We start from the raw sequence: 27591 nt of genomic DNA on the forward strand, positions 1-27591 counted from the left end.
CCTTTGAGCTGTTACCGCTTCAGATACGGAGGATATAAGGCTACACACACCAGAAACACACAGGACATTAATAAACGGCACCCGGACACAGGCCTAACTGTCAAATACCTTCACGTGTTAAGGGGTGGGAGGGACTGCTACCCGAAGAACGTCCCTCAGTGACGGTAACATTTATGGAGATCTTATATCAAAGGCACAAGGGATCAGTGCTACTGTCATCCTGCCCTGCGCAGTGGAAGAAACTTGCAGATGTAAGTATACACTGTCCCTGTCGTTAAGTTTCTCCTGGTTCTTCCTGTCGTTGAATGGTGACATTCTGCCTCTCACCTGTCTTAGCTATCACTCACTTTGGTTTTTAAAAGAGGAGTAAAAAACGGTCGAAGAGGGTGAGAAGATGGTGAAAAACAGCCCCATTAAGACAGAGATAAAATAAAAATACAAAAACCAGATGTAATTCAATACGATAGAAACTGGGTGAAAACAGTACACACTAACAGACAAACACAGGGTGGGAGGAGACAGGAAAGGGCAGAGGCCCACAGCCTACACCAGGAGCCTTTCCATAAACCACTGAATGGACTGGATCCGCCACTTCAGTTGAGAGCCTTCTTTGATGGTAACGGAGCAGGCGCTGACCGGCCTGGAGGCTCCACAGCCTGCTCGGAGCCCACAGATACACGTAGGGGACATTCTTGTCTTCACACAGCAGAGGGAGGTGCAGGAGGATCTCCAGGGGCTCAGCACCTGCTGCCATCACAGTGAACTCAGAGATGCCTCTGTTGAGGTTTGGTGGCTTCATCGGCTCCTTTCCGAAGCTGCTTGCGGTTACACCACTGCCGAACAAGGTCCAGCAGCTTCTTGGCGAGGTGGGCATCAGCGAGGGGATAGGCCTTCGGATCCACATCAGCCTCCGCGTCGTGACTGCGGACGCGCCGGCCTCGCCACGACTCCATAACAGCCCACCTCAGACAGAGGAGCGGCAATCAGGAGCCAGCCACAGACACTTGTAAACAGTGTCTATCTCCTTAGAAGGTAGAGACCTGCACAGGGCTGTCACTCAAGAGGTCTGCTAACGGGCCCTGCCTCCACCATGTTGTTGGCCACCATGAACGGGGTTGTGTGGTGTCTGTAGGTCTGTTTGCCCCTGGAGAAATGTCTAGCCACGATCACGATGCCATTGATGGCAGAAACCAAGTGATTCTAAGACTGGGAAAGTTGACTCCCTCAATAAACACACGCATATACAACACACACACACACACACACACACACACACACACACACACACACACACACCCAACTCACCTGCCTCCAAAGGTTTGGGATGTCCATCAGTAGCAGCAGGTGCCCTCTGCTGGCCAGCCCAAGCCAGTGCCAGAAATCCATGCCCTGTGCCTGAGTCTGTGGCTCCAGCTTCTGTTTTAACAGAATTGACTTCGACTGAACCCTGTGGATCCTAAGGAAACGCTGAAGACTCCTCCGGCATTGGGCGATATCAGCTTGTTGGGCATAAGCCTGGGCCGCTAACTGCATCCAGACCTCTGGGACCCTAGAGACAAGGGAGGATCCTATAAGAGCTAGTATTCAAGGACTCTGCAAAAAAACAAATGCTCAGTCCTGGCCCTCCCATCCCTAGTCTGGATACCTCACCAAACACGCTTGAGAAGGACCAGAAAGGGGTAAAATATCACGCAGCAGAGGCAACTGTCCTGTTTCAAGAGACAGAGAGGGCAGCCCTAACAGCTACATTCTGTCCTCTCCCCTGTCAAATGCCAGAGTGTTGCCCACCCCTCCTGTTGGGTGCACGCGCACACTTGCCCAGGCCCCAAGGCAAGGTGGTTAAAGTCAGGAGCTTTTCCAAGGATGGGTCACACTAGAAAGTGACAGAATGGGGATCCGCTCCAAACATCAGGATGTCTCTCTCTCCTCCTGACAGCCAGACACTCAGGCACCACTCGGCCACTCAACGGCCATTACCAAAAACCTAAGCTGGTTGCCCTCCGGCCTCAGGCACTCACCTGGTTGTCAGTTGCTAGGCAGCATGAGCTTGGTGGACCCCGCTTAGGCAAGACTGGGACATCCGCAGGGTCCAGCGCAGGGCCACCTGGACCAAGGTCAAGACTTGAGCTCTCCTTCCTGCCTGTTGCTGGGCCTCATGGCACTGCCCTAGGGTGACACACCACACCATGAAAGCCTGTTGGGCCTGGGTCCTCCAGCTGCCTGACAACTCCACTCTGCTGCACAGAGCTTCTCCAGCCCAGGACAAAGGCCACAAGCTGGTCCCGCGCCAGGGTCCCTGCTCTGCAGGTCTCCTGTGAGCTATCAGGCATGGCCCCCAGGTCTCTTCTCAGGCTGTCCTGGAAGTCTTTATGCTGGTCCTCGGACACTCCTGTGTCCTTCACACGGTCCCACCGGGACTGGAAATGACCGTGGGGTCTGTGTGTGTGTGTGTGTGTGTGTGTGTGTGTGTGTGTGTGTGTGTTTATTCAAAACAACCCCTGCAGATGTGTTTGTGATCCCAGCACTGAAGTAGGGGGGTTTCTGAGGCTAGCCCAGGCTTGAAGATCTTGCAAGGCTGGGAATCTAACTCAGTTGGTAAAGTGCTTTCCTCACATGCACAAAGCCTGCAGTTCAATCCCTAGCACAAAGTCTGGGTTCCAATCCCTAGCGCCAAATAAACTGGGCATGGCAGCATCTGCCCAGCATACCTTATATAGAGGCAGGAAGATCAAGCTATCCTTGGCTAACCACAGGGAGTGGGAGGCCAGCCTGAGCTATAGATTTCACCCCACTCTGGCCACTTTAAGAGGACTGAGGGCCTGGACCTCCTCACAGCTAAAGGAAACACCTACCTCTGTCACCTTCACTGGCCTGTGGAGGTCACAGGCCTGGCCTGCTCAGGAGGTGAACTGTGAGGCTTGTTACCAACCTGAAAAGTGACCAGAGGCTGCTGACCACTGCCTCTAGCTCAGGTCTCCACCTCACCTCCTCTAGTCAGAATCCCCAGAGCTCTTCATGCCCTGGGCTCCCTGCCTTTCCCGGGTGACAAGCAGACCCCTCCTATCCCTCAAGGCCCTACCTCTGAAGTCATCTCAGCTACAGCCTGCTGCCAGTCCCTAGACACAACCTGCTGAAGAACCTGGACGCGGACTTGCCCCCACTTCTGGTACTGTTTATGGAGAAACTGCTGCCCTGGGGCCAGAGAGACGGAGAGCCACTGGGGACCCCCCCAGCCTCTTCCCTGTACCCTGCTCAGCCTGCCCTTTGCCCTACACTCTATCTGCCTGGCTAAAACGCTCTTGGCCACCAGGTACTGTATTCAGGGAGCCGAGACTCTGTTTTGTTTTGTTTTTCTTGGTGCTGGGGACTGAACGCAGAATGCGGCCCTCGCTAAACCCACACTCCCCAGCGGATGGCATCCCCAGATGTTTTGTTGAAGATTTTGACAGTGCTTAGACATTAGAGGAATTCAGAGTTTTGAAAATCTAGGGGCTGGGTATATAGCTCTGTTACAAAAGCACTTGCTTTGCCTCCTGTGTATAAAGGCTTGGCTTCGATCACCAGCATTGCACAATCCAGGCCTGGTGTCCCAGGACCTATAATCCCAGCACGTGAAAGGTGGGTGTAGGAGGATCGAGGGTTCAAAGTTACCCTCTGTCAGCTGCACAACAAACTGGAGGAGGCCACAAGAGACCCCTGAGCCATCTCTCTAGCTCCCAGATCTCCCTTTTAAAACCAGAAGATTTGCCGTTCATCCCTAACAGGCAAGTATGGGGCTGGAGAAGCAGCTGTCTCCAGTGGGCAGGACACCAGCTGCCTAAGACGGTCAAACCTGCCTAACAGCTCATTGCTGCGACCGGTGGGCGTACAGGACATTGAAGATGGCTGCCAACGAACCAGCAAGATGATTCAATAAGTAAAAATACAGGATTAGGTTGTAAAGAGACAGGAGCTTTGGGCTGGAGAGATGGCTCAGTGGTTAAGAGCACTGTGTGCTCTTCCACAGGTCCTGAGTTCAAATCTCAGCAACTACATGGTACCTCACAGCCAACACTGGGATCTCATGTCCTCTTCTGGTGGGGGGAGAGAGAGAGAGAGAGAGAGAGAGAGAGAGAGAGACAGAGACAGAGACACAGAGAGAGACAGAGAGAGATAGAGAGACAGAGAGAGAGAGAGATAGAGAGAGACAGAGAGAGAGAGACAGAGAGAGGAGCTTCTGATTGGACATGCTCTACCACCTCTTCAGTCACTCACCTTGAATAAGTGGGTTCTGCAGACGCTCTGTGGTGAGACTTACCAGGACCCTCACAAAGGAACTTAGAAGTGGGTGCCTAGCCCCCCACAGAGCTTTCAGATGTAGCTCCAGCCCTAGGTGACCCCCTCACTGGGCAGTCCGTTGGGAGAGAGAGAGACAGAGGGGTCCCCTAAGCCATCTGACTCCCTCTTGCTCCATTGACACCATGAGATGCTAAAGGTCTGTGGTTTAAAAGTATAGCCTGGCAAGCTGAGTTTAGTCCCCTGGAGTCATGCACGTGATAGAGAGAACTGACTTCCACACAAGAGCTGCAGCACACACACAACCCACTAATTAACTAATTATTAAGACAAAACTGTAATAGGGGCTGTAGTGTGGCTCGGTGGTAGACCGGAGCGCTGGATTCTATCCCCAGAACTGAAGTTAATTAGTTACAGAAAATGTTGGTGTTATTTGTTGCTCAGGAAGGGGTGGGCGCCTCCTGGAGATGTGACTGCAACTTGGCTGGGGTCAAACTGAGGACAAAGCATTAGGAATCTGGGAAGCTAGGGGGGTTCAACCCCTTCTTTTCCCACACAGGCTCCTCTCCCAGGCTGCTTGCTCCGCAAGCCTATTGACATCATGGCCCTGAGAGCACCAGGACTCTGTCTTCCTTGACCTTAGAGCTTAGGCCAGCAACATCTGGAGGCCAGGCAAGGCAAAGGTGACAGGCGAAGAGGAGGGAGGTGCTGATGCTCCGGCCCAGAGTTTGCTGTGGACTGTCTGACAGGATCCCCACAGGCATTTGTAAAGAGAGCACAGTCTTATTCCTGGTTTACAATGGCCTAGCACGGACTGAGAGTGCTTAAGTGGCTTGTTCAAGATCCACACAGCGGAAGATGAGAAAGCAGAGACCCGCTCCTGGGTGTACCCTCCATGATCCAATCCTGGGCTCTGAGATGGGTCTGGAACTCAGAGTGTCACTAAGGGGCCCTGGCCTTCTCCTCTCCCAGGTGTCCCCGCCCAGTCCTTGGCTCCCTCTGTCAGCAGGAGAGCTGGTGGCTCAGGGCCACTCGCACCAGTCCCTGGCCTCGCTCCTGGACTCTCCTGCACTGTCCACGAGTGCATCAGTCGCTGCCTGCACAGACCCATCACAGCCCCGACGCTCTGATCCAGGCTCAGTGAGCAACTAGGTCTTCCCAGGCTCCTTGAGCTGCAGTCCAGTGGCTCCAGCTGAGGAGAGCGCTAGGGAAGAAGAGAAATATCCACTCTGAGCACAGCCATTGGCCCAGTTTCACCTCTTCCTTCCCTCCCTCAGCAACAGGTATGGCTTGGATGGATCTTTTCCCGGCTCTGATGAACAGAATAGAGGGGTCTGGGGCCCTTCCAAAGGACACAATGGCAGGTGACAGGACTATAAAAGGCCCCTCAACCTCCAATGCCCAGAGCTCAGCCATTGGGGTTGGTGCTGTAATCCATTTTACAGATAGGAAAGCAGAGGCATGGAGAAGTTAGTTAACTTGCCCCAAATCACACAGCCAGAGACACAAAGCAAAGGGATGTAGGCAGTCCCCTCTCAAGCTCTGCCCTATGAGAGCTTCCGGAGAGAAACAGACACAGCAGAGGCAGAGTGCCTTGCCCTGCTCCCACCCCTCACAGCAGGAAAGAGCATGAGATTCTGGGGGCCATGCTGACTGGGCTGTGAGCAGGGAGCCCCCTGAATATGCGGGCTCCACGGGGCTGCTGCTGGGAAGACCAAGTGATGGGTCAGAGGAACTGTCAAGAGGCAAGGACTCCACTACACAATGGACAATGGGGTTCACCCTTCCTGGGCATAGTTCCTGCTCCACCACCTGAATGTTCCTAGGATCCCCACCAGGAAGGTCTCCAGGAGGGTGAGGGCCCTAGGAAGTAGGGAGGAGAGACGAATCCTGCATCTCTCACCTCCACCCCACTCCAGCCCCTCACCTTCTCCAGCGCCCCTCCTGAAGTTCTGCAGTCCAGCCAGGCCTCCCATCTTGGGCTACTGCCCTGTGCCTCCAGGGGTAACCTGGCCTTCATGTCGCTTGAGGGAGGGTCTGGACCCCAGACCCTCAAGTGCCACTGGCTCAGGATGTGCTGCAGAACCCGCTTCTGCATGCCCTGAAAGGAGGAGCTGGGGGAGGGAGCTGGGTGAGTCCCTGGGATTCATAGCACCCACGATGGTGACAGGCCTGCTGTGAGAGAGCCCAGCTGGCTGACTGTAGCCAGTGTAAACCAAGGGATCGTTCGGAGCTTCAGGAAATAACGATGCCATCTATAGCTCAGTGGTGGACACTTGCTTAGTGTGGATGAGTCTGAGGACCTGATGCTCAGCCCCACGAAAGACACAGGCGAGCCACTCTGCCCTCCACTCAGGAAGCTGAGGCAGGAGGATTGCCAAGAGTGTGTAGCCATCCTGAACTATGGGCCACTATGCTTGCTAGAACGGGATTCTTAACCCGCAAACTACTGGCTTATTCTCCAAGACAGCCTACTTTAGAAGCTGACCTCTGATGACCCCAGCCTCCTCAGAGCCCACAATCAGCTGGGTCTCAGAGTCCTTGTGAAGGCGGCTGGGAGAAAGTGGTCCCAGAAGCTTTCTGGTTGGTCACTGTCTCAGGGTCCCACGGCCACCTCCCAGGGCCTGATAACTGCTAGCCACACAATGTATCGTATCAGGCCTCCCGTCAAGGTCATGGGAAGGCTAAGGAATGCTGAGCGGGCTCTAAAGGACTCGGATTATGTACCCACCATGCCCCCGGCTGACCCTGGGTCATCAGCTTCCGGACGCTTACACAGCTTGCTGGTGCTGGTAGAGTCGTGTCCTCCAGAGCAGCAGGGCCCGGTACAGGGCCAACTTCTGGCACATTTCCCACAGGGAGCACAGATCTGGCCCCTTGTATGGCTGTTGGACCTGGGCCTCTGTCTCCAGGCCAGGGACCATGGAAGTTCCTGGGACTAAGCTGCTGAGAACCTCGTTCCCTGGGGAAGAAGGCAGGAGGTGGTTAAGTTCCTTGTCACAAACATACGGCTGCAGCCTAAGGACTCCTGGGCCTCCCCATCATGGGCACTGCCTTCCTGTGTCCTCCACAGCTCCCCGCAAGGTTGCCTCAAGACCCCACCTTCCCCAGCTGAGGAAGAGGCTGTATGTGTCTTACCACACAACAGAGGCTTTCCAGGCAGAATGTGTGATGGATGACTCAGGGTTAAGCCAGAATAATCCCCTACCCAGAACAGCTTACATGGAGACAGGGATACAGCCTAGCCAAGGTTTGCTCCCTCCGGGAACTCCTCCCAGACCTCTGGTACTAGCAAGGTTCCTCCCACCCATAAAAGGCCCAGCTCAGCAAAGTCCTCTCTTAGCTGATGGGGGCTCTGGTTGGAGGGAAGTTTTGCCACAGGCTCACCTGCCTTCTGCCAGTAGAGGGCCAACTGAGTCACCTCCGTCACATCTGAGCCCTGGAGCTTCATCTCCACCCACCGTCCCAGGCATACCCTTAAGGTCCTCACTCTTCGGTGGGCCAGATGTCTTCTGCACTGGGCCCCTCTTTGCACAAACCGTAGCCAGGCCCTAAAGCACCTACAGCGTGGAGGGGAACGGCCCTTGGCAGCAGCAGCGGCGGCCACCTGCCCCTGACACGCTCACACTTGGAGAGCCCCAGCCTTCACCTTTCTGAGCCTCCATTTCTCATCTATAAGGTGGAAGGCTGTGAGAGACTGAGCATGATGCCTGTCTTCTCAGGCCTCAAATGTCATCCCTGAGTGCCTGGAGGACCCCGGCATCCTCCCGTCTTGCCTCCCACACCCACCCTTGCCCCACTCATTCTGCTGGTTCTGACTCAGCGACCACTGGCACCTTTCTTCTTGAGTCCAATCGGGTTAAGCACCTGCTCAGCCTCCTGGGGCGTCTCCTCTGTTCCTAAAAACTCAGCTCCTCCCCATGGCCCCCCAGGGTAGGTGGGACCTGACCCCAAACACCTTTTCCTCTCATCTCGGACCGGTTTTTCTCCTTAATGTATTTGGTCTTCCTAGCTTGCCTAAGATGACCTTGAATTCCTGGATCCACTCAATCCCCCTGCCTCCACCTCCTGAGTAGCCGGGACTGTGAACTTTTACTTTTACACTGGCTCCTGGGGTCATTAGGCTCCTGCTGAGGCCTCTGCACACTCTGTTTCCTTCGTGTGGTACCCAAGTCCCTCCATGATCCTACAGGTCATGAAGGTTTGGGTCATCCCTCATGTCATCCCTCAAGTCACTCACCGTGTCTAGGTCGTTAGGTCACTGCCAGCATTAAAAGTTACTGTTGGGGCGAGCAATCGACATGAGGGTGTGGAATTTAAAAGCCCACAGGCGTATAGGAGCGGGAAGGATGGCTCAGTGGTTAAGAACACTGGCTGCTCTGGTGGAGGACCCAGGTTCGGTTACCGGCGCTCACATCTGTGAAGCGCACAAACCACCTGTAACTTCCCTCCCCTGGGATCCACTGCCTTCTTCTGGACTCTCTGGGAACCTGCATGCGCGTGGTGTACGTACAACCATCCAAGTACACACACATAAATAAGTATAAAACATAAATAAATAAAACAGCATTATATTGGCTGGTAACTCGACGGTTTAGGCAGGCCTAGACTGTCCTTTTTTTATATAATTATAAATGGTGTCATGGTGTCATGACTGGTGTGTTTTTGTCCAACCTTTTGTCCTCATCCTGGTTCTAGGTGCTGGTAGGCAGGGGCAGAGGCAGCAGCAGGGCAGAGGGCAGTGGGTGGGGGGAAGCAGGCTACCAGCTGCCTAAGGCCACATTGCCCAGTTTTGGTGTCCAAGCTTACTGTCCCTTACTTGTCCCTGCATCTCCAGGCAAGATCTGTGGCTGCTTTTCTTTCCAAGGAAAGGCTCCCCCTAGGAGCAAGGAATGTTGGCGCAGCCTGGGTATGAGCTTGCTCCAGTTTCTGCTGCAAAGTGACACATCTCCACTGGGTCAAAAGACAAGGGGCAAAAGGATGGTGGCTGAGGCTTGGAATGAGGCTCCCAAGAGAGCAACAGGGAGGGGCAGCTGGGAGTCACAACTGTATACCAAAGTTCTGGCCAGAACCACAAGGCCACCCCATTTCCTTGGGAATGAATGAATGAAAGAATCCCAAGAGAGAGTTCCGTTGGAGCCAAACCTTCCACCCTCCCTTACCCAGTACCCAGGGAGGAAGACCCACACATCCTCTCAGCCCAAGCTGGCAAATATCCAACAAAAACTAGCAGACAAGGGGTTGGAGAGATCAACCTGGGCCCAGCAGGCACCCCCTCTCAGTAGAAGTGGTCTCCTCAGACATACCAGAGCCATGTCATTCCACCCAAACCACAACCTGGAGAACCCAGACCTCTCGGAAGCTCCAGGCTAGAAGAGCCTTCACATGCTGACCCCAAGCTGCCTCCAGCCGGGTCTCCTGGAGCCATGGGGCCCAACGCAGTTCTCTGGGGCTCTCTCCAATCAGCTGCCTATGTCTCATAGCTGTGGCCTTAGCCACTGCCTGGAGTCTCTGTGACAAGTACCTCCAGACTCTGAAACTTTTGGACAGCAGCTTCCAGCTGGGGACAAAAACAGTACTGATGAGGGGGCTAGGCCCAATGCTCAGCTCCCCCAGAACGCCATTCTTGTAACTTTCCCAGTAATCATGAAGGTGATGCACCCTTCCATAGCAGAAAACCCAAAGAACTCTCTTGTAGATGCCCTGGACTCCCGGAGGGCAAAAGGCTCCCACAGAGAGGATAATTTCCCCACTACACTGATGTGTACAGTTCCCGGTGATCCAAACTCATAGTTCTTGGGCCCTGGAGGCCCCTGACTACCCATGAGGGACAGTGTGAAGACAGTTCTATCCCCTTGAAATCCTGCCAAGGCTCTGCCATCAGAGGTCTAATTTCATCAAGTCCCTATGATACAGGCAGATGGGTTAGACGCTTAAGTGGCCCCACTCTACCCCAACTCCCACACAGCAGGGCCTCACCAAGCAGCCTGGGAGTCCAGGGTCACAGTGCTTTGAGCCTTATCCTACAGAAACAAAAGCCACCACGACAGTTCTCAGGCCAAGGAGTAGGAGTGACAACTTCAGCCAAGCCCATCTTCTGGGAGTGTCCCGCCCCACAGCCTCCCTAGGCCTGTACCTGCAGAGTGCTGTGAGCCGGGGCTGTATTTGACAGGCAGGAGGCCGTCCTCTCCCCATCCCTGCCTGTTTGTCCCTGTGGGGTCTTCTCTCTTCCTGCCTTGCCAGGCTGGACACTGAAGACCCTTGTAGATTCAAGTCTGGTCTCTTTGCTGCCCGCCTCAAGGGTGACACTGAAGTGCCCTCTGTGCCTCTTGTTACATAGAAAGCCTCTGGGACCCCTCTCTCTTGTCCCAAGGTGCCGAGTAGGTAGAACCTCCTGGTCTGAGTCAGAGAGAACCCCAGCCAGTGTTCCCAGAGTGGTCTCACGTGACAGGGGCTTATATATAGGGGACTCAGAGAGTCTAGCTTGGACCCCCAGAGTCTCCAGGAAGCTTATACATTCCCTAGAGTGGCTGGGCCAAGGTTGGGCAGGAGTTGACTGGTTACCACGGGTGTGGGGTCCACTCTGGGTAAGGCCTGGGTGCTCCCAGGATATCTGGTTCCCTAAACTGGTGGCCTCAGGTTCTAGGTGTTGGATGGAGTCCAGCAGCCAGTCGGCAGTACTGCAGGAGGAAGGGGATGAAGCCTGAGACTGACTGTGGGCAGAGATAGACAGATCCTCCAAGGTGAGAGGTTCCCCCACAAGCCTGGGGGCCCAGCTCCCTGAGCCACACCAGGACCTGGGACCAGGCCATGTGCACCCATCAAGAGGTGCCAAGCCCCCAGGGAGACTCAAGAAGGTGTCTGCGACCTGGAGTGTCTGCTTCTGGTGGGAGGATGGGCCAGTTGGTGGCAGGCAGCTGTTTTGCAGATGAGGGCTAGTGGTCCCTCGGAAGCACAGGTTACTCTGCTGTACAGAAGGCTCTCGGGTCCTCCCCTGGGACCTCCCTGTTGGCAGCTGTAGATTACTCTGTTGCCAGAGCCCTGTGTCACCTAGTCGGCCAGCAGTGTCCTTCAGGGCAAGGGCCAGGCGGGGACGTGGGCTGGCTAGGTTACTTTGGACTTGGTAGGGCTTCTGGCATAGCACTGAGTCTTGGGAGTGTGTGGTGACCTGGCCCATGGGCATCCTCTGGCCTCCTCCAATCCCAGGCTGATGTCCAGGTTTCTTCAGGGTCTCTTCAGCTCTATAAGGAACAGAGACAGCCACACCCTGGGGCACGAACCCGGTGATATCTTCTCAGGTAAGACAAGCGGGTATCCTGGCCCCAGAGCTGAGGAGTGGCAGGACTCTCGGTAGGAGGAGTCAGGACTTCAGCTCTACGAGCCTGAGGGGACAATATGCAGACCCCAGAGCCTTGGAGCCAGGCAGTGACAAGGTTTGACTTGACACCTGGCTATGTGGAAAATGGAAGGGGAGGGGAGAGAGGGGAGGCTGCGAGAGGGTTATCTGTAGGTAGGACCAAGGTGCATAGAGGGTTGTGGAAATGGGGGTAACCGGTTAAGATGAAGGACAGAGGGAGTGACCAGCTTACAATCTGCCCAGTGGTCTCAGAACATTCTTACCTTTTAACATCACCCTCTGGCTGCCCTCCGGTGACCCCAACTGTTCCAGGCATAAGAATCAGACTCTGAATTTGTTCTTGGGCTCTCTGTACCCTCAGCTGGACCAGCTCGGTAGCCTTTTTTTTTTTAAATTTTAATTTTATGGGCATTGGTGTTTTGCTTACATGAATGTCTGTGTGAGAGTGTCAGGACCCCTGGAACTGTGTGAGCTGCCATGTGGTTGTTGGGAAGTTGAACCTGGATCCTTTGGAAGAGGAGCCAGTTCTCTTAACCTCGGAGCCCTCTCTCCAGCCCCTCTGGAGCCTTCCTGTAGCCTGAGAACCTTCACTCCTAGAAGCTCACCCTCCAGAGACTCCGGCCCAGAGACTTACATTCCTAAGGCCCCTATTCTACAGGAACTCCACCCTTCAGAGGTAGGTGCCCTCCCAAGACCCTTCCCTTTGGCACCTCTCCCTCCTGAGGTCCCACGTTTCCATCCTTCTAAAGAGCTCCCCCTTGGGGTGGTTGATGCTATACCAATCAAGCCAGCCTAAGTAAGGAAGCAAACCTCTAGAGATACAAAGGTGCTAGGTGGCTGACTGGAGAGGACCCGCGGCCACAGCCTAACCAGGCTCAGCGAGCTTCTTACCTGGCCTCAGAACAGCCACAGTCTTTGGGGGTACATTTTCCTTATATCCAGTGACAGGTCTTGGTTCCATGGGTTTTGGAACATCTGTGCATTCAGTTAGATGGGTTGGGCTGAGGTGTAGCTCAGGGTGTAGCACTGACCTGCACACCTGAGGCCCTGGCTTAGATTTTCAGCATAGGAACAGAGAAAGGGCACTCTCTGTGGAGAAAGAACAAGATGACTTGGCTACAGGGCCCTGTTCCCTCTAACACCCTTGGGTCACATCCTCAGCTATTCTGGACACAGTTCCTCTCTGCATGGGCCTCTTGGGGGGTCTCTGCTCACTGCCCCACATAGCTTTTCCCCTTTCTGTTGTAATATTTTCTTCTCTTTTTCTGTTTGTTTTGGTTTTTTGAGGCAATGACAATGTGACCCTCGTCGTCCTGGAACTCACTATGTAGACCAGGCTTGCCTCAAACTCATAAAAGTTTACCCACCACTGCCCCCCAAGTGCTTGGATTAAAGGCATGCACCACCATGACCACCTAAGGATATCAGATCCCTAGAAACTGGAGTTACAGATGGTTATGAGCCGGCCTGCAGGAGCTGGGAACCAAACCTGGGGCCTGGGTTAGGGGCAACAGAGTGCTCCTAAACACTGAGTTATATCTCTCCAGTCTCTTTTCTGTTTTGAGAGATTCTCTATGTAGACCAGGCTGTCCCTGAACTCACTATGTATAGCCAAGGATGATACTGAACTCCACTTCCCAAATTCTCGGATTACAGGCTGTGACCCCATGCCTACCTTGTGCAGCGCTGGAGTTCAAACCCAGTGCTTTCTTTGTGCTAGATAAGCACACTAAAAACTGAGTTCCAACACCAGCCTTTTTAGTTTACTATTTTCTCTCTCCCTCCCTCCTTTCCTTACTCCCTCCCTCTTTGCCTCCCTCCCGCCTTTAAGTCCTGCCTCAAACATCATAGTAAGCGCTTCTACCATCAGTTGCAGCATGCTACCCACCCTTACCCTCTGTGCCCTGCATGAGCTCCACCTGGCATGTGCCATTACTGTGTCTACTGAAGATATGATGGTTTCGTACGCATACAACGTACAGAATAGCCTGCCACATGGCTGGGGCTTAAACACGTGTTGAGTGACTGAACTACTGCTAAACACCAGCTCAGCCATTAGAGGCATTCTGCACCGCGGTCAGTCTTAAGATTGAGCTTACTGGTTCTAGAAAGAATATTGAGGCTTGGAAAGGCCCCCGGCCCGTTGCTCAGCCCAGAGAAGAGGCTGTTTTTTTAAGGATGGGCGGTCTCCCTTGCCTCTCCCGAATTAAGTCCAGCCCTCTCATGCCCACGCCTACATAAAGACACTTAGACCTCCCTTTTCCCACCATGGAACCCGGGGCCAGTTTCCTGCCTTTCAGGACCTGTTCTCACATGCTTCAGTCTTCCTTGGGACCTTTCCTTTGACCAATCAGGTTTGGGGGACCGCTAACGTTTAGGATAAGTGTGAGGTTAAAGAATTTCAAACACAAGCGCGTGCTCGCCTAGCTCCGCCCCCGTCCCCAGTGTGCCTTGCGCGTTCCCAAGTAAAAGTTGCAGAGGTCTGCGCATGCGTAGGTCCGAATGCTTGAACCTCACTGGTCTTTGCTGAGTTTTAGTCCCAGGATCTGCATCTCAGTTACAAGGCGTGTGCCAGCCGACAGACTCCCTCTCCACCCCCATTGTCTATGGTCTCCAGGCCTCAGGTCTCCCCAGAAGTAGATGGACATCACCCAGTCTTTTCCTTGCATACTTTGATGTTGGGCTGTTCACACCTCCCTCCAAACCTCACACAATTCCCACATTTCAAGCCTTTGCCGGGGTTGTTCGGTGGTGCACCCTGCCGTGGGTGCTTTTCTTGTGACACCCGTAGGAAGACGAAAGAGCCTGGGCTCAAGTCACAAGGTTTGTGCTGGTGGGTGGCTTTAGCCAAATCCCAAACCTGTGACACCCCAAGTCTACCCCCCACCCATTTTTAAAAGTGGTTTCCCACTGAGTTCGATTTCTAGCCTTCCTCCTACCTCTTTCTTTGAAGTCTGTGTCAAGCCAGTGTGTGATAGCCCTCTGGAGGCAGAGTCAGGCAGATCTGTGTTGAGTTTCAGGCTAGCCTGATCTACATAAGTGAGTTCCAGGCAGGCCAGCACTACATAGTGAGCCAGCTCTCAAAAACAAGTAAATTAAAAAAAAAGGGGGGGGGCTGGGGATTTAGCTCAGTGGTAGAGCGCTTACCTAGGAAGCGCAAGGCCCTGGGTTCGGTCCCCAGCTCCGAAAAAAAGAACCAAAAAAAAAAAAAAAAAAAAAAAAAAAAAAAAAAAAAAAAAAACCTTGTCGAATATCTTCTTAAACCTGGTAGATGGAACCTTCGGCCACCTTTCTACAGCCTCAGCTTGTAAACCGCACTGAATCTTATGTCTTCTGAGAGAGTCCTTCAAACCTGTCTTGCAAGCTACCTGTCCTCAGTCTGCTGCATTGAATTTCAGCTTTAAGCCGTATTCGTCATCTGTAGAATGGTTGCCACCTTGTAAAATCCCCAGGCCTCTGTAAAGCACATTCCAGCTCGGAGACCAGCTCTATGGGTTCTCTTGTCTGAGGCTCCTCTGTCCAAGTTGCCATGTCCCCAGATCTGTTTCATTTTGGGAAGCTAGGGAACCATACATTCCCTGGTACTGTGTGTGTTGAGGGGGTGTAGAGTCCTCCAACAGACTGACTCCCTTTCAGATTCTGAATCATAGGCAATTCTATTCTGTAAAGAATTAAAATGAAGTCCATTTTCAAAGGCACCGGGGCAGGAAAGTGCTTAGCTCTTTCTCTCCAGGTTCAGATCTGGGATTCTGAGATCCGGTCTCAGAGATAACGATGGACGGTTAGAACCATCCATCGATTCTGTAGATGGTCTCTGGCTCACATATGAGCTTCGCAGAACAAAGCCTCAGAGGATACTTCCAGCCTACTGATATTGCATAAAGGTGCCCCAGGATGTTTACACGATTGATAAATGATAGGTATCTAATGGGCAGGCTGCTCATCCTTTTCCTTGTGATTAATCACACAGCAATACACACAACAAGCTTGAACATTTATTGACCATTGAGGTCCCACTATTCTCAACCTTCACTACGAGTCCCTGAGTGGTGCATGATTCTTATCCTCTTTAATTTACATGTTTACCTTGTGTGTGTGTTTGCCCACACACACATACATGTGCCAAGTGTCATGGCGTTCATACAGAGGTGAGAAGATAGCTTTCAGGAGCAGCTCCTCTTCTTATACACGTCCTTGGAATCAAACACAGGTCATCTGACTTGGCATTTACCCCCTGAGCTATCTCAATAGCCCATCTTATCCAGACTTTTCAGATCAGGAAACTGAGACATGGTGAGATTTGAAAAACAACAGTTGTTTATTATACAAAAGTCTCAGGGTACCTTTAAGATTTAATTATATTTATTTGTGGAGGGGGCGTGTGCCAATATACAAACATGGAGGTCATAGGACAACTTGCAGGAGTCGGTTCTCTCCTTCCACCGTGTGAGGCCCAGGGATCAAACTCATATTTTGGTGGCAGGGCCCTTCCTTGGCAGGCCATCTCACTGGCCCACCTTTGAGATTCAAAACAAGGTTCTCTGGTTGCAGAGAGGGCTGGACCTGCAGGGCTATTCTGGATACTGAGTACAGCTCTGAGTAGGAGCAGACCAGCAGTTCGGCAGACAAGAACACTGAGTGCCTCTGTTGCAGTTTCTCAGGAAGACTCAACTCCGTACGAACAAGCAACTGATTTGCAAACTGGACAAGTGACTTCAGCTCTGCAGACATCAGGTAAGAGACTTCCCTAGAACAACACTCTAGACTAAAACCTGAAAGCCAGCCTGTTTCCAAATCACCACAGGGACTTGTGGCAGGCACAAAGGCAGGTGCCGATGAGAACAGCTGGTTGGTTGAAGAGCCCCGTTGCACAAGCACAGCCCTTCTGGTCCTTGCCTGGCTAGCCTGTGTGCTTCTCTTCGCCCTCCAGTCAGTGACAACAACAGGGTCCAGTCCCAATCCTGCTGTTAGTGATTGCTGGCTTTTCTCTCTTCAGCGCATCTGCAGACCCTGCTGGCCTACCTTCAAAGTGTGTTCAGGAGTTGATAGCCTGTCACATTCCCATAGCCCACAAACACAAACTATCCTCCTGAGCTCACTCAGTGGAAGCCAGTGCTCAAGGTGGCTCCCAACCTGCTCTTCTACTCTGACACCCAGTGCTCCAGCCACACGGGCTTCCTAACCACATGCAGGCCAATGCTCCAGGTCAGGCTTCCTGGCGGCTGCCCCTCCACTTAGGCTTTCTCTAGTCCACTACTGCCTCTAGGGCATGTCTCTTCTCCTCACCCACCAACTCTGGCACCTGATGCTCCTCCATGCTTCTGCTCGCCCCAGGGCCTCTCCTCTGTCAGCTGGAAGTTTGTCACTTACTGTGGGACAGCCGATGACCAATGAGAAAGCCCAGCCCACCCTGCTCTAGTCTGCCTTTGGGACCTTCTCCAGAGATCCTCCTCTACCCTTCCCTAAGATCTGTGACCTGTCTTAGCTACGTAGGCCAAGCCCTCCCTCACCTTATTAAGTCTCTGCAACCATGGCCTATCCAAGAGACACAGGCACTGATACTCCAGGCCTTCCTTCCGACAAGAACCCTTCCAGAAACACGAGAAAACATCTTGGGCTTCTTGTCTTCTTTGCCTCAGGCCACGTGCTCCCTTCTCCTCAGGCCTCTGCAGTCTTGAACTTGACACGTGTCCCAGAGCTATGAAACAGCCCCAGCTGTCCTGGAACTCGCTCTGTAGGCCAGGCTGGCCTTAACTCGGAGATTCACCTGCCTCTGCCTCCCAAGTGCTGGCATTAACCACCCACCAGGCACGTTTTTAATATTCTGGGTTTGTTTTTACATTTATCTGTTTGTGGTGTGTTTGTATGTGTGTGTAAAACCTCAAACCATGACAAAGAGTGTGGAGGTCAGAGGATAACTTTCGCAAGTCGGTTCCAAGGACCAAACACACATCGTGACGCTCAGTAGTAGACTCCTTTACCTGCGGCTGAGCCTCTAAGCCTCTGAGTCTCTGGGCCCCAGCTCTTGTTTACACTGTGCTGCACTCAGCCTAAACAAATCACAGCTACCGCTCCTCACTCTGCTCACACTGGGCTCAGTGTGGATGCCAACCAGGTCTGGGTTAGGTGCTGATTGCATGGGATTGTGTTTGACGCAGCAGATGGACGCAGTGACCCCACCAATGATGCTGTCACTCAGCCTCCCGGCCTGTCTCGTGTGCAGAGAGTGCTTTCAGGACTCTCACCTCAGCCTGCGGCTCCCCATAAGTCTTCAAGTATCTGTCCCCAGACGTCTGCCGGTGAGTAAGAGTGGGAGCGCTGGCACCTCAGGAGGCAGTCGACTGTGGTCAGAACGCAGAGGCTAGAGGAAGCCACCCATGCCCTGCCTCATGGTTCAGGATCAGAGGCAGTGAAATTAGTCACTTAGAATCAGAGGATAGATGTCTGTCTACATGCCACACCGACCAGCACTTCCTCTGCCACCCCATTTGGCTGATATAATGGGTGGCTGAAACTATGTTCCACCTGCAACTGAGTCTAGGGCGAAGTCACACCCAGACGGCAGGGTGGGTCCCAGCTCGGAGCACAAACATGGCTGGAACCTAGTGCAGGCCCAGAGGCCCTGCATTTTAATGTCAGGGCTCCTCTGCAGACAGACCTACTGCATCTGGGCCTGGGGTTCTCAGGCACTGTCATGAGGCACTGAGAGGCACAGGGACTTGGCTCCTGTGCAGAACAGGCTGAGCAGGACCACAAGCTCACAGAGCTTCCAGAAGGGCTGGGTCACCTTGGGGTAGCCTGAGAGGCAGTGATCATTGGCCCATAAGGCCTGGATGGCCCTGAACACTCTGCACAGCTCGGCGGTTGTGTGTTATAGTGATGGGGAGGAGGGGAAGAAACCAACCACAGTTCTAGCCCAGGGGTTAACAGGTGTCTTGAATGGAGGGGCAGCATGGAGAATTAGGACTGGGCTCTTCTCAGCTGGGACCTCCGAGGGCACATGACTCAGGCCACCTCTGTGGCAGGGAATGGAGGATACCCCATTGTAGGTCCAGTAAAGAAGGTGACAAGCATCCTGCTGGGCCCCAGGACGGCCAGGGACAGCTTCAGTACCCCCGGGGGGCAGCTTGGCCCTTGTTCTCCAGGCTTGCAAGGGGGTCTGCAGGTGAGTCTGACGAGTCAATTGTCTGGTAGGCACTATGTTCCTGAGAAGGTCCGAAAAAATCTAGAGGACAGGGAACAAGTGGATAGAGAAAATGAGACCATGGGGCCTTCTGCTAAGCACAGACAGATCCACCATCTGCCATGGCTAGTGTTTGGCATCATGATACCAAGGACAATGGGCAGTGGCAGAAGCCCAGACACCAGGCCTTTACCAAGCAGCGTCCACTCAAGCCTAGCATCGGTATGGGTGGCTCTGCAGATGAGAGAAATGCGAGGGTCAGAGAGACCGGCTGATTTAAGACCCTGTGGAATGAAGCAGATGACACTGGGGTCCAACCTAAACAGCAGCTCCTGTGGTCAATGGCTACTGTGTCACATCTGCCCCGGAAGCACACGCTCAGGTACCTGAGGAGGGGGTCAGTCCTGAGCCCACAGACTTTCTTCCTGCTGTCTGCCAGGCGCTAGGACCCATATAAATCACCATTTCTAGAAGCCGCAGGGCCTGACACAGTTGCTGTACCCAGAAGGCTGGGGCTGAGAGTACAGGGCAGGACAGAAGGCACCTGTGTCTCTCACATTTCTCCCTCTGTATATTTGCCCTGAGACCATGGACAAGTCCCAGGAGCAGTGGACCTTCCTTCTCCTGTCTGATCCCTTCACACCCGGGCAGGTCTAGGTGAGCACAGAGATAAACCAGAATGGGCAGCCGTAGGCCACTCTAGCACTGGCTCAGCACTCTCTCATGGGATCCCCAGGTCACCTGGAGACCACACCCAGCTCCCACAGGAGAGCAGGATCAGAGAGGGCAGGAAAATGGCTTGGCCCGCCACCAAAGAGGACAGCGTGGGCTGAGCCAGAGTCTAGAAGGCTGGTACACAGGGCTCCCTGGCCTGCCTGCTCAGAAAGGGTACGCCCCACATGGCAGGAGCGCACACCTCCAGAGGCAGGGCTGGGTGGAAACAGGAGGAAGGAGTTGTCCCCACAGCCATCTGCAGCCCCGCAGCAGAGGCTCCTTGCTGCCACAGCGAGCTGAGCAACTCCACGCCTCCACTTGTACTCTGGACTGAGGGAGAGCCACCAAGTCTGCCTGACAACAGGAAGAAGTCACACCAGACTGGTGGCTGGGCCGGGGGCAGGCGGGGTGGAGTGGGACTTACCCGAGCGGAGCGGGAGCTCACCCCCTCGCTCCCGGTGCATGTGGTAGACGAGGCAGCAGGAGAAGGGCTTCAGCAGCAAGCTGAAGATGGCCATGCCGGCACTGAAGCGGCCAGTGTCCCCAACGGCAACGCTTGAGTAGAAGATGCTAATGTAGATAATGTCCAGGAAGATGGTGGCAACCAAGCCACCAAGAAACTGCAAGGAACACCATCACAGGATCACGGACACTGACACCCAACCAGACCCCAAGTTTCCCTCACACACACCAGGCTGGTGACCGGCATCTTGTGACTGACACCTGCATGGTCTAGGAGCATGGACACAAGAGTCTGGCTCTAACCTGTTGCCCCATAATTCCCCACCCCCATCTCCTGCCATTGAGATCATGAGGGGCCTATCTCCAGAATTTCTGAGAGGGACACTTCCTTGGAGCCCATAACATCTGGTCTCGCTGCAAGAAAACAAGGGAAACAAACCCCTTTGTAATTCTCCTAAGGAGACACTGGGGTTCTGTGACCTCCCCCCATGTCTGTCTTGGGGGGACAACAGCAGAGGTGGGTCGCTGTGTAGCTGGCCTGGCTAGGCTTGCCGTGTGCAGGGCTTTAGAACAGAAAAAGATGGGGTGTGAGGAAGAGAGAAGACTGGGGCAGATGAGGGGCCCACGGATGGAGCCACCTCCCCACCGCCAACTCACCATGCCAATGGCATCAACAGAGTCCCGCTGGGCCACAGCCCACACACCCAGGGCCAGGATAGTGAAGTTGCCCCAAGCATAGGAGCCTGAGAACGCCAAGCAGCCCCTGCATAGAGAGACACTATCAGTCACCGCTTTGAGCTGCCCACCCCTCCCAGTTCCTTCCCCTGCTCCAGGGTCTTAGCCACAGGTCTTCTGTGTCACTCCTGCCCCCTGCAGGCAGTTCTTGAAATAGCAAGCAGTGTGTGAATCTGACCATGTGACTCCTCCACTCCAACCTTTCCACCGTTTGGAATGAGATACCTTTTTTTGCTGTACGCTATGGGGTTCCCACGAGAGCCCCACCCTTGCTCCTGGCTGCTACACCCTTGAGGTTCCGTTTTCCTGAACACACAGCCATCTTAGAGCTCAAGCGTTGCCTGAGAGATCTGCTCCCATGCTGACTGACCGAGCCCCTCCCTGCTGTAGTTTTCAGATTACCTCCATCAACTGCCATCACCTACTAGTCTGCTTGTTGAGCCGGCTTGTCACAGTTAACACAGGGCCCTTCCTGGGACCTGGCTCTGCCCTGCGTAGGCATTCTATACTGATAGCGTAGGTATTCTATACAAGAGCTCACAGCTGCTCTTGGCGGGGAGGCGGTGTTGTGAGCCTCATTTTATAGACTCAAGTCACAGACCTAAGTGACTAACCAGGTCACAGGCTGCACAATGAAGGAGCACGAGGACACACCGCTCCTAGGTATGGTTGAGAAGAAGGTTTTATTGTAGATGTGCGGGAGAGACAGTCAGAGGCATCTGCAAGGGTCCAGACTGAGCATGGCCAGCAAACTGAATAGGGCCATGAGAGGTGTGGAGGAGATCATCAGAGGAAGAGAAAGCGAGGAAAGGGGAGAGGGGGCAAAGAGACAAAGAGAGGTCCAGGAGAGGAGCCAAGAGCAGAACCAAGAGCGCAGGTAGCCAAAACAGCTGAGTTGTAGAGGAATCAGAAGCTGCGGGAAGGGAAGCCCAGATGCTGAGCTGAAGAGGTTTAGGGTAGGGAGAGGTTTAGGCGGAGTGAGAAGTGCTGGGAGACACCACAGGTACTGAGAGATGCAGGGAGAGGTGGGAGGGGCCACAGGTACTGCAGGGAGAGGTGGGAGGGGCCACAGGTACTGCAGGGAGAGGTGGGAGGGGCCACAGGTACTGCAAGGAGAGGTGGGAGGGGTCACAGGTACCGCAGGGAGAGGTGGGAGGGGTCACAGGTACCGCAGGGAGAGGTGGGAGGGGTCACAGGTACTGCAGGGAGAGGTGGGAGGGGCCACAGGTACTGCAGGGAGAGGTGGGAGGGGTCACAGGTACTGCAGGGAGAGGTGGGAGGGGCCACAGGTACTGCAGGGAGAGGTGGGAGGGGTCACAGGTACTGCAGGGAGAGGTGGGAGGGGCCACAGGTACTGCAGGGAGAGGTGGGAGGGGCCACAGGTACTGAGAGATGCAGGGAGAGCTGGGAGGGGCTGCGGATACTGATGAGATTCGTCTGGGTTTCTTGGGGACCCAACCATCACCAGGGCTGGGACTGGATCACTGGAATTAGCAATTAGGCTAAGAGGCCGATGTTTTCCAGTCCTCCTACCTTCTGTCTCGGGAAAGCAAGTGTGAGCTCATCCTGTTACCAAAGTGGAGCTTCAGGGAAAGTGACACCCCACCTCCGCAGTTTACGTCGCTCACAGCTAGCTGTTGGCCTGGGCACTGCCCTTAAGCCTGCATGTGATCTCAGTGGTTTTCTGACTTGTTTTTAGCGGACACTCCTGAAGTGTCCCGGAGCCTCACTTAGGGACTTGGTTGGTAAGCAAGGGGCCAATCCTTATCCCACTGTGCAAACGGAAAGCAGACCCAGCCCCGCCCAAGCAGAAGGGACTCCTAAATGTGATGGGCTGGAACACTGCAGAATGAGACCTGATCAGGCTAACTGGACCGGGGAGCACGTACACACTGACCCCAGGGAAGTGTGGACAAAGACGCCAGGTGACACAACACACAGCCAGGACACATGTGGATGTGGCCAGACACTCAGAGTCACTTACCAGGTTGTCAACAGCCAGTGAACCAGGAGAATAACCTGTGGTACAAGGACAGGGGTTGGATAAGTCTACGAGCGCAGTCACAGGTGGTACAATGCTACTGGAACACACAGAAGGCCCCCGCCTGGCACCTACAGGGATCTCACAAGTGTCTTAAATTCCAGCAACGGTAAAGAGTCTGTGGTAACGAAAGAGGAGCCTGGCTAGCAGCAGGCACCGCTCTCCCTCCCTGTTTCTTCTAGGGAGCCCAGACTGTGAGCCCTGGATTCATTCTCTAAATGGGAAAATGGAAGGGGCCTCAAACAAGGGGAGAGCTCTTAGGATCTGGAGCCAGAGCTATGGATCAACTGCAAGGCAGCCACAGTGGCTAGAGGGTGGGAGTGGGTAGCAAGGAGGTGGGTGGAGCTGGGACTCGGTTGGTAGAATGCTTGTCTGGCATGCTTGAAGCCCTGAGTTCAACCCCTGAGTTGAATAAACTTCAAGTCAGGCACATTTGTGCACACCTGTAATCTCAGCACTGGGGGTGAGTGGGGTTTGGAGGCAGGAAGATCAGGAGTTCAAGACTTTCCTCAGGGCTGGAGAGATGACTCAGCGGTTAAGAGCGCTGACTGCTCTTCCGGAGGTCCTGACTTCAATTCCCAGCAACCACATGGTGGCTCACAACCATCTATAATGGGATCAGGCACCCCCTTCTGGTGTGTCTGAAGACAGCTGCAGCGTACTCATATAAATTAATTTAATAAATCTTAGAAAGAAAGAAAGAAAGAAAGAAAGAAAGAAAGAAAGAAAGAAAGAAACCACATCGCAGGCTGGGCATGATGGCATACACCTTTAATCCTAGCACTCAGGAGGAAGAGGCAGATGGGTCTCTCTGAGTCTGAGGCCAGCCTGATCTATAAAGTGAGTTCCAGGACAACCAGGGCTGTTACACAGAGAAACCCAGTCTCAAACAACAACAAACAAACCAACCAACAAACAAAAACAAAACAACAGAAAGAAAAAGAAAAAGTAGACGAGGCCTCTCATACCTCAGTTTCCCTATCAGGGAATATAATCAGCCCTCGGATACAGTGATACAGTGATACGACTTCCAAGAAAGCAGCAGGGAAAAACAAGAGTCAAGCAGCCCACCCTTCCTGGAAAAGCACAGTGGTAGGGAGGGCCAGTGGCCAGGGGCCTGCTAGCTCCTATTCAGGGAAGCAGGAGTCTGAGGCTTCTCTAAGAGAAACTGGGAAGGACCAGGCCACAGGTGGAAGGGAGCAGAGCCAGAGCCCGGAACTCTCTTTCCCAAACAAGATCAACAGGCCAGGGCAGTGCTGGACAGGAAATGCAGGCCCCTCTCTGTGTGGTGGAGATCGTGTGTATCACTCAGGGAGCATCTATGGAAAGGGAACCTTGGCTTCAGGGGAAGCAGGGGCTTCAGTTCTTGTCACCCTTGGTCCCCTACGATGGTCCACCTCATTCTCTGCAGTAATTCTGTCAAAGCCCTATTCCACGGAACCTTCTACCTACACTGCCTCCAGGGCAACCTGGAGTAGAACAGAGGCTCAGCACACCAGGTCCAGTCAGAAAGCCAAACAACAGCTCAGATGCACATTGATCAACCGCCCTGTTCTGGGCTTTCTGGCTGGCTGGCTTTGTTTCAGGGGTTTGCAAAGGTAAACCCATTTCCTGGCCTGAGGGCTGTTTTCTTGCCTCCCCCAACCCCCGTGTCTCAGTCTTTTGAGACACAGTTTCTCTGTGCAGCCCCGACTGTCCTAGAACTCCCTCTGTTAGACCAGGCTGGCTTCAAATTCACAGAGATCCCTGTCTCTCTTCACACACTGCCACTTCCCGACATCTGGTCTGGGTTTTTAAGCCCCTCATCACCCTAGAAGACACAGCGGAGAAGTCAAGAAACCTCAATGTCACACAGATAACTAACTCTGTGGTCTTAAAACCTCACCCGAAACCAGCACTCTGTCCAGTCGGGATCTTTAAGGTCAAAGGCAGGGCAGAGGGAAGTGAAATTTAACTTGGAAAAGGGTGGGTTAGCAGAAGTCTAAGGGCCCTGAGTATTAATTAACCCTTTGTTCCGGGCTATGGACTATGGCTCGGTGGTAGAAAACTTGCCTGGGATGTGGTACCCTACCAGGAGAAAACAAAGCAAGTCTTTGTTTACCAGTCCCAAAGGAGGAGGGGTTGGGGATGTCCCTGACCTCAACTTAATACATCCCAGTGTGTCCTGTGAAAACATTTGGTGACCTATTAGACAAGATAGGATGCCCCCAGGACAGCTAAGTTTAAGGGCTACTCAGGTAGCCCAGGAGAGAGGCAGGTCCTGCCCTGGTCATCTGACAGACTTTGGAGGCAAACCATGGAATGGATCCTAGCTCCCCACACGAACCTGGGCAAGTCTGACATAAACTGCCACCTGCTCTTCAGCACAGCAGGGACTCCTGGGCTCTGGAGGACAGTGTGGAGGACACTCTACACAGCAGGCCTCATTGCTGCCTCCTCCCTGCCCCCACTGCTCCTCCCAGGACTTCACAAGGCTCCTCCAACCTGAGCTGCTACAAGCTTCTGCTTAAGAGAAGTATGGGTACAGGGCTGGGGATTTAGCTCAGTGGTAGAGCGCTTACCTAGGAAGCGCAAGGCCCTGGGTTCGGTCCCCAGGTCCCCAGCTCCGAAAAAAAGAACCAAAAAAAAAAGAGAAGCATGGGTAGGTGAGGCCTAGTCAGGGACCCACTTCTTTCACAGAGCCCAGGCCAAGTGCTGAGCAGAGCAGGGCATCCTTTTTAAAAGGCTGAGGGTGGACTGAGGCGGGCAGCCATGGTGTCCCAGCTGCCTTCCATGGGGTTCTTGCAGATCTTGCAGGCAACACAACAGAGCTCTCGGGCTCATTCTGAATTTCAGCTTGTGAGTAATTCAGCGTGTCCCCAATACCGAGACATACAGTAAAACGCTGTCATCAGCGCAAAGCCCAAAAGTGACTGAAAGTCCTTCCTACCTGCTACTTCACAACCCCCCGGTGCTGACCTGCTTCTGACTGGCCCCTGCCAAGATCCACAGAGCTTGTCAATCAAGTCCTAGGGGCCTGGTCTTTGCATTGCCTGCTAGCTCACATTTGTGGTGGATACACTGTGCCTATCAGGTTCTAAATGTTGATGTAGGCCGACGAAAACCAAAAGTTAGCCCTAAGCAACTGATAACCACGAAATGCAAAGCACGGGAGCTAGGTCTTCGGGGGTTCGAATCCCGATTGCACCTGCTATTACTTGGATGATCTAAGCTGAAGTTTGCACTCCGATGAAAGAGCATAGCTCCTCTGGCTAGGCGTGGTGCTGCGTGCCTTTAATCCCAGCACTCTCGGGAGGCAAAATCGAGAGGATCTCTTGTCAATTCAAAGACAGCCTGATGTATATAGCGAGTTCTAGGCCAGCCAGAGCTAGATAGCAAGACCCCCCCCCCCCAAACAAAAACAACAGAATGCAGTTTCAGTGTTCTCAGTGTAGGACTGAGATGAATAAAAGCAACACAGGCTGGGGATATGGCTTGGTTGGTAGTGCTTCCTTATCCAGCAAGAAGCCCTGGGTTTTATTGCCAGTACCGTGCAATCCTGGCACTGGAGAGGTGGAGGCAGGAGGACCAGAAGTTTGAGGCCATCCTCAGCTGCATAATAAGTTTGAGGCTAGCCAGTACCACACGAGACCCTAACTCAAATGAATAAGACATATCAGCCCATAAACACCAGCTCTTTTCCCACCTGCTTCTGTTTTAGTATTATTTGTTAGTGTGTGGTACTGGGATGGAACCCCAGTCCTGGTGTGGGCTACTCAAATGTTCTACCATAGAGACTCATGCTGTCCTCATACTTATTGGAGGGTAGGCTCAAGCAGAATAAGGCAGAGCCTGACCCCTAAGGCTGCCTCCCAGACCTGCAGTAGCCCATAAATCTGTCCCTAGAAAACGGATCCACTCAAACCCATTCCTTTACTCCAATCTCCCTCCAGCTGCTTAGCCAGCAGCTTAGGAATGGGAAACCGGCCAGAGCAAGTCACAGCCCAGCCCGCGTGCAATCAATCACTCAGCTGCTCCAATGCCACCTATATCTTCTGTCCCTTTCGTCTCAGACACCAAAGGGTGCTTAGTGGTTTAACACCTGAGAGAAGGTTTAGGGTTTCAAGAAACTTGCGCCAAGAAACCAAGATGGCCGGTTTACTTCCAGGTTCACACCGCTCTTGCCAAAGCTAAGTGGCCAGCACCTCTGTTGCAAACGAGGAGGGCTGAGAGAGAAAAAGAACTTAGGAAATGAAGACATCGTAGGCAGCCCTGCTACCCGGAGCCCAGCACAGCCTCTGGGGTTTTTTGCTTTTAGGAAACCTCTACAGTTCCTGCTTCTTAATTATGAAATAAAGACGCTGCATGCGGAAATTAGGGAGAAGCAATTGTTTGGGAACACCGAGTTTCTCCTAACTTCAGCCAGCACCCAGAGGGGTCCACCCGGACTGCACTGACCTCTCAGGAGGAGAGGTGTCCCTGTCCTGCTGTGGGGGACACCAGGAGCGCTGGCCCGGACGGTCCGGGACCCGTGCCAGCCTGGGTCCATCCGGGAGGGGCGGCCCTGTCCGTCTCTGTCCCCAGGTGTCCCTCTCGGTGTCCGCCGCCTCCTCCCCGGGGCTCTGCGCCTTCCCCTCGGCTCCGACTCCGTTCCCCAGGTTCCTGGACCCCCGCCCGACCCGGCCGCGCGGCCACCTTCAAGTTCACGGCAGGCAGCTCCATCCCGACCCGGCGGAGGGCACCTGAGCGACGGCCACGGGGACTCCTGGGCTCCGAACTCGGGAACAAACTTCCTGGCCCCGCCCGTCGCGTTGCGCCAGTTCCAACGGCGTGAGGCCAATCCGC

General features: G+C 53.7%; 2 protein-coding genes and 1 pseudogene across 9 annotated transcripts; all 3 read right to left on the bottom strand.

Moving 5' to 3' along the window:
• Positions 1-425: 425 nt before the first annotated feature.
• Positions 426-953, bottom strand: LOC103692509 (NHP2-like protein 1 pseudogene; annotated as a pseudogene). Its single transcript, XR_015621324.1, has one exon. The product of XR_015621324.1 is annotated as an NHP2-like protein 1 pseudogene, transcript variant X2 (transcript).
• A 3635-nt stretch (positions 954-4588) lies between these two features.
• On the bottom strand, positions 4589-14049 carry C5h1orf167 (similar to human chromosome 1 open reading frame 167). Of its 7 annotated transcripts, none has more exon segments than NM_001444799.1 (10): positions 4589-5479; positions 6203-6389; positions 7051-7237; positions 7663-7835; positions 9095-9228; positions 9628-9835; positions 10255-10298; positions 10412-11516; positions 12524-12721; positions 13946-14049. In NM_001444799.1, coding segments are annotated over 8 exon segments (2253 nt in total). In that variant the 5' UTR covers positions 11459-11516; positions 12524-12721; positions 13946-14049; the 3' UTR covers positions 4589-5206.
• A 1025-nt stretch (positions 14050-15074) lies between these two features.
• On the bottom strand, positions 15075-27509 carry Agtrap (angiotensin II receptor-associated protein; the record flags this gene model as incomplete). The annotated part of the gene is given in 6 exon segments (NM_001007654.1): positions 15075-15086; positions 17195-18857; positions 19954-20149; positions 20649-20754; positions 22711-22745; positions 27442-27509. Coding segments are annotated over 5 exon segments (483 nt in total). The 5' UTR covers positions 27469-27509.
• Positions 27510-27591: the final 82 nt, after the last annotated feature.

The sequence above is a fragment of the Rattus norvegicus genome, chromosome 5 (genome assembly GCF_021556685.1).
Source record: "Rattus norvegicus strain SHRSP/BbbUtx chromosome 5, alternate assembly SHRSP_T2T, whole genome shotgun sequence".
In the NCBI taxonomy this organism is placed as follows: domain Eukaryota; kingdom Metazoa; phylum Chordata; class Mammalia; order Rodentia; family Muridae; genus Rattus; species Rattus norvegicus.

Excerpts from the sequence above, each read along its gene's own strand:
- C5h1orf167 (XM_087659997.1), bottom strand. The coding sequence starts at position 11,458 with ATGCCCATGGGCCAGGTCACCACACACTCCCAAGACTCAGTGCTATGC. Across the intron at positions 10,299-10,411 it reads CGGCTCACAGCACTCTGCAG|GATAAGGCTCAAAGCACTGT; the intron begins GTACAGGCCTAG and ends TTGTTTCTGTAG. Across the intron at positions 9,836-10,254 it reads CTGGACTCCCAGGCTGCTTG|CTGGAAGCTGCTGTCCAAAA; the intron begins GTGAGGCCCTGC and ends TTTTGTCCCCAG.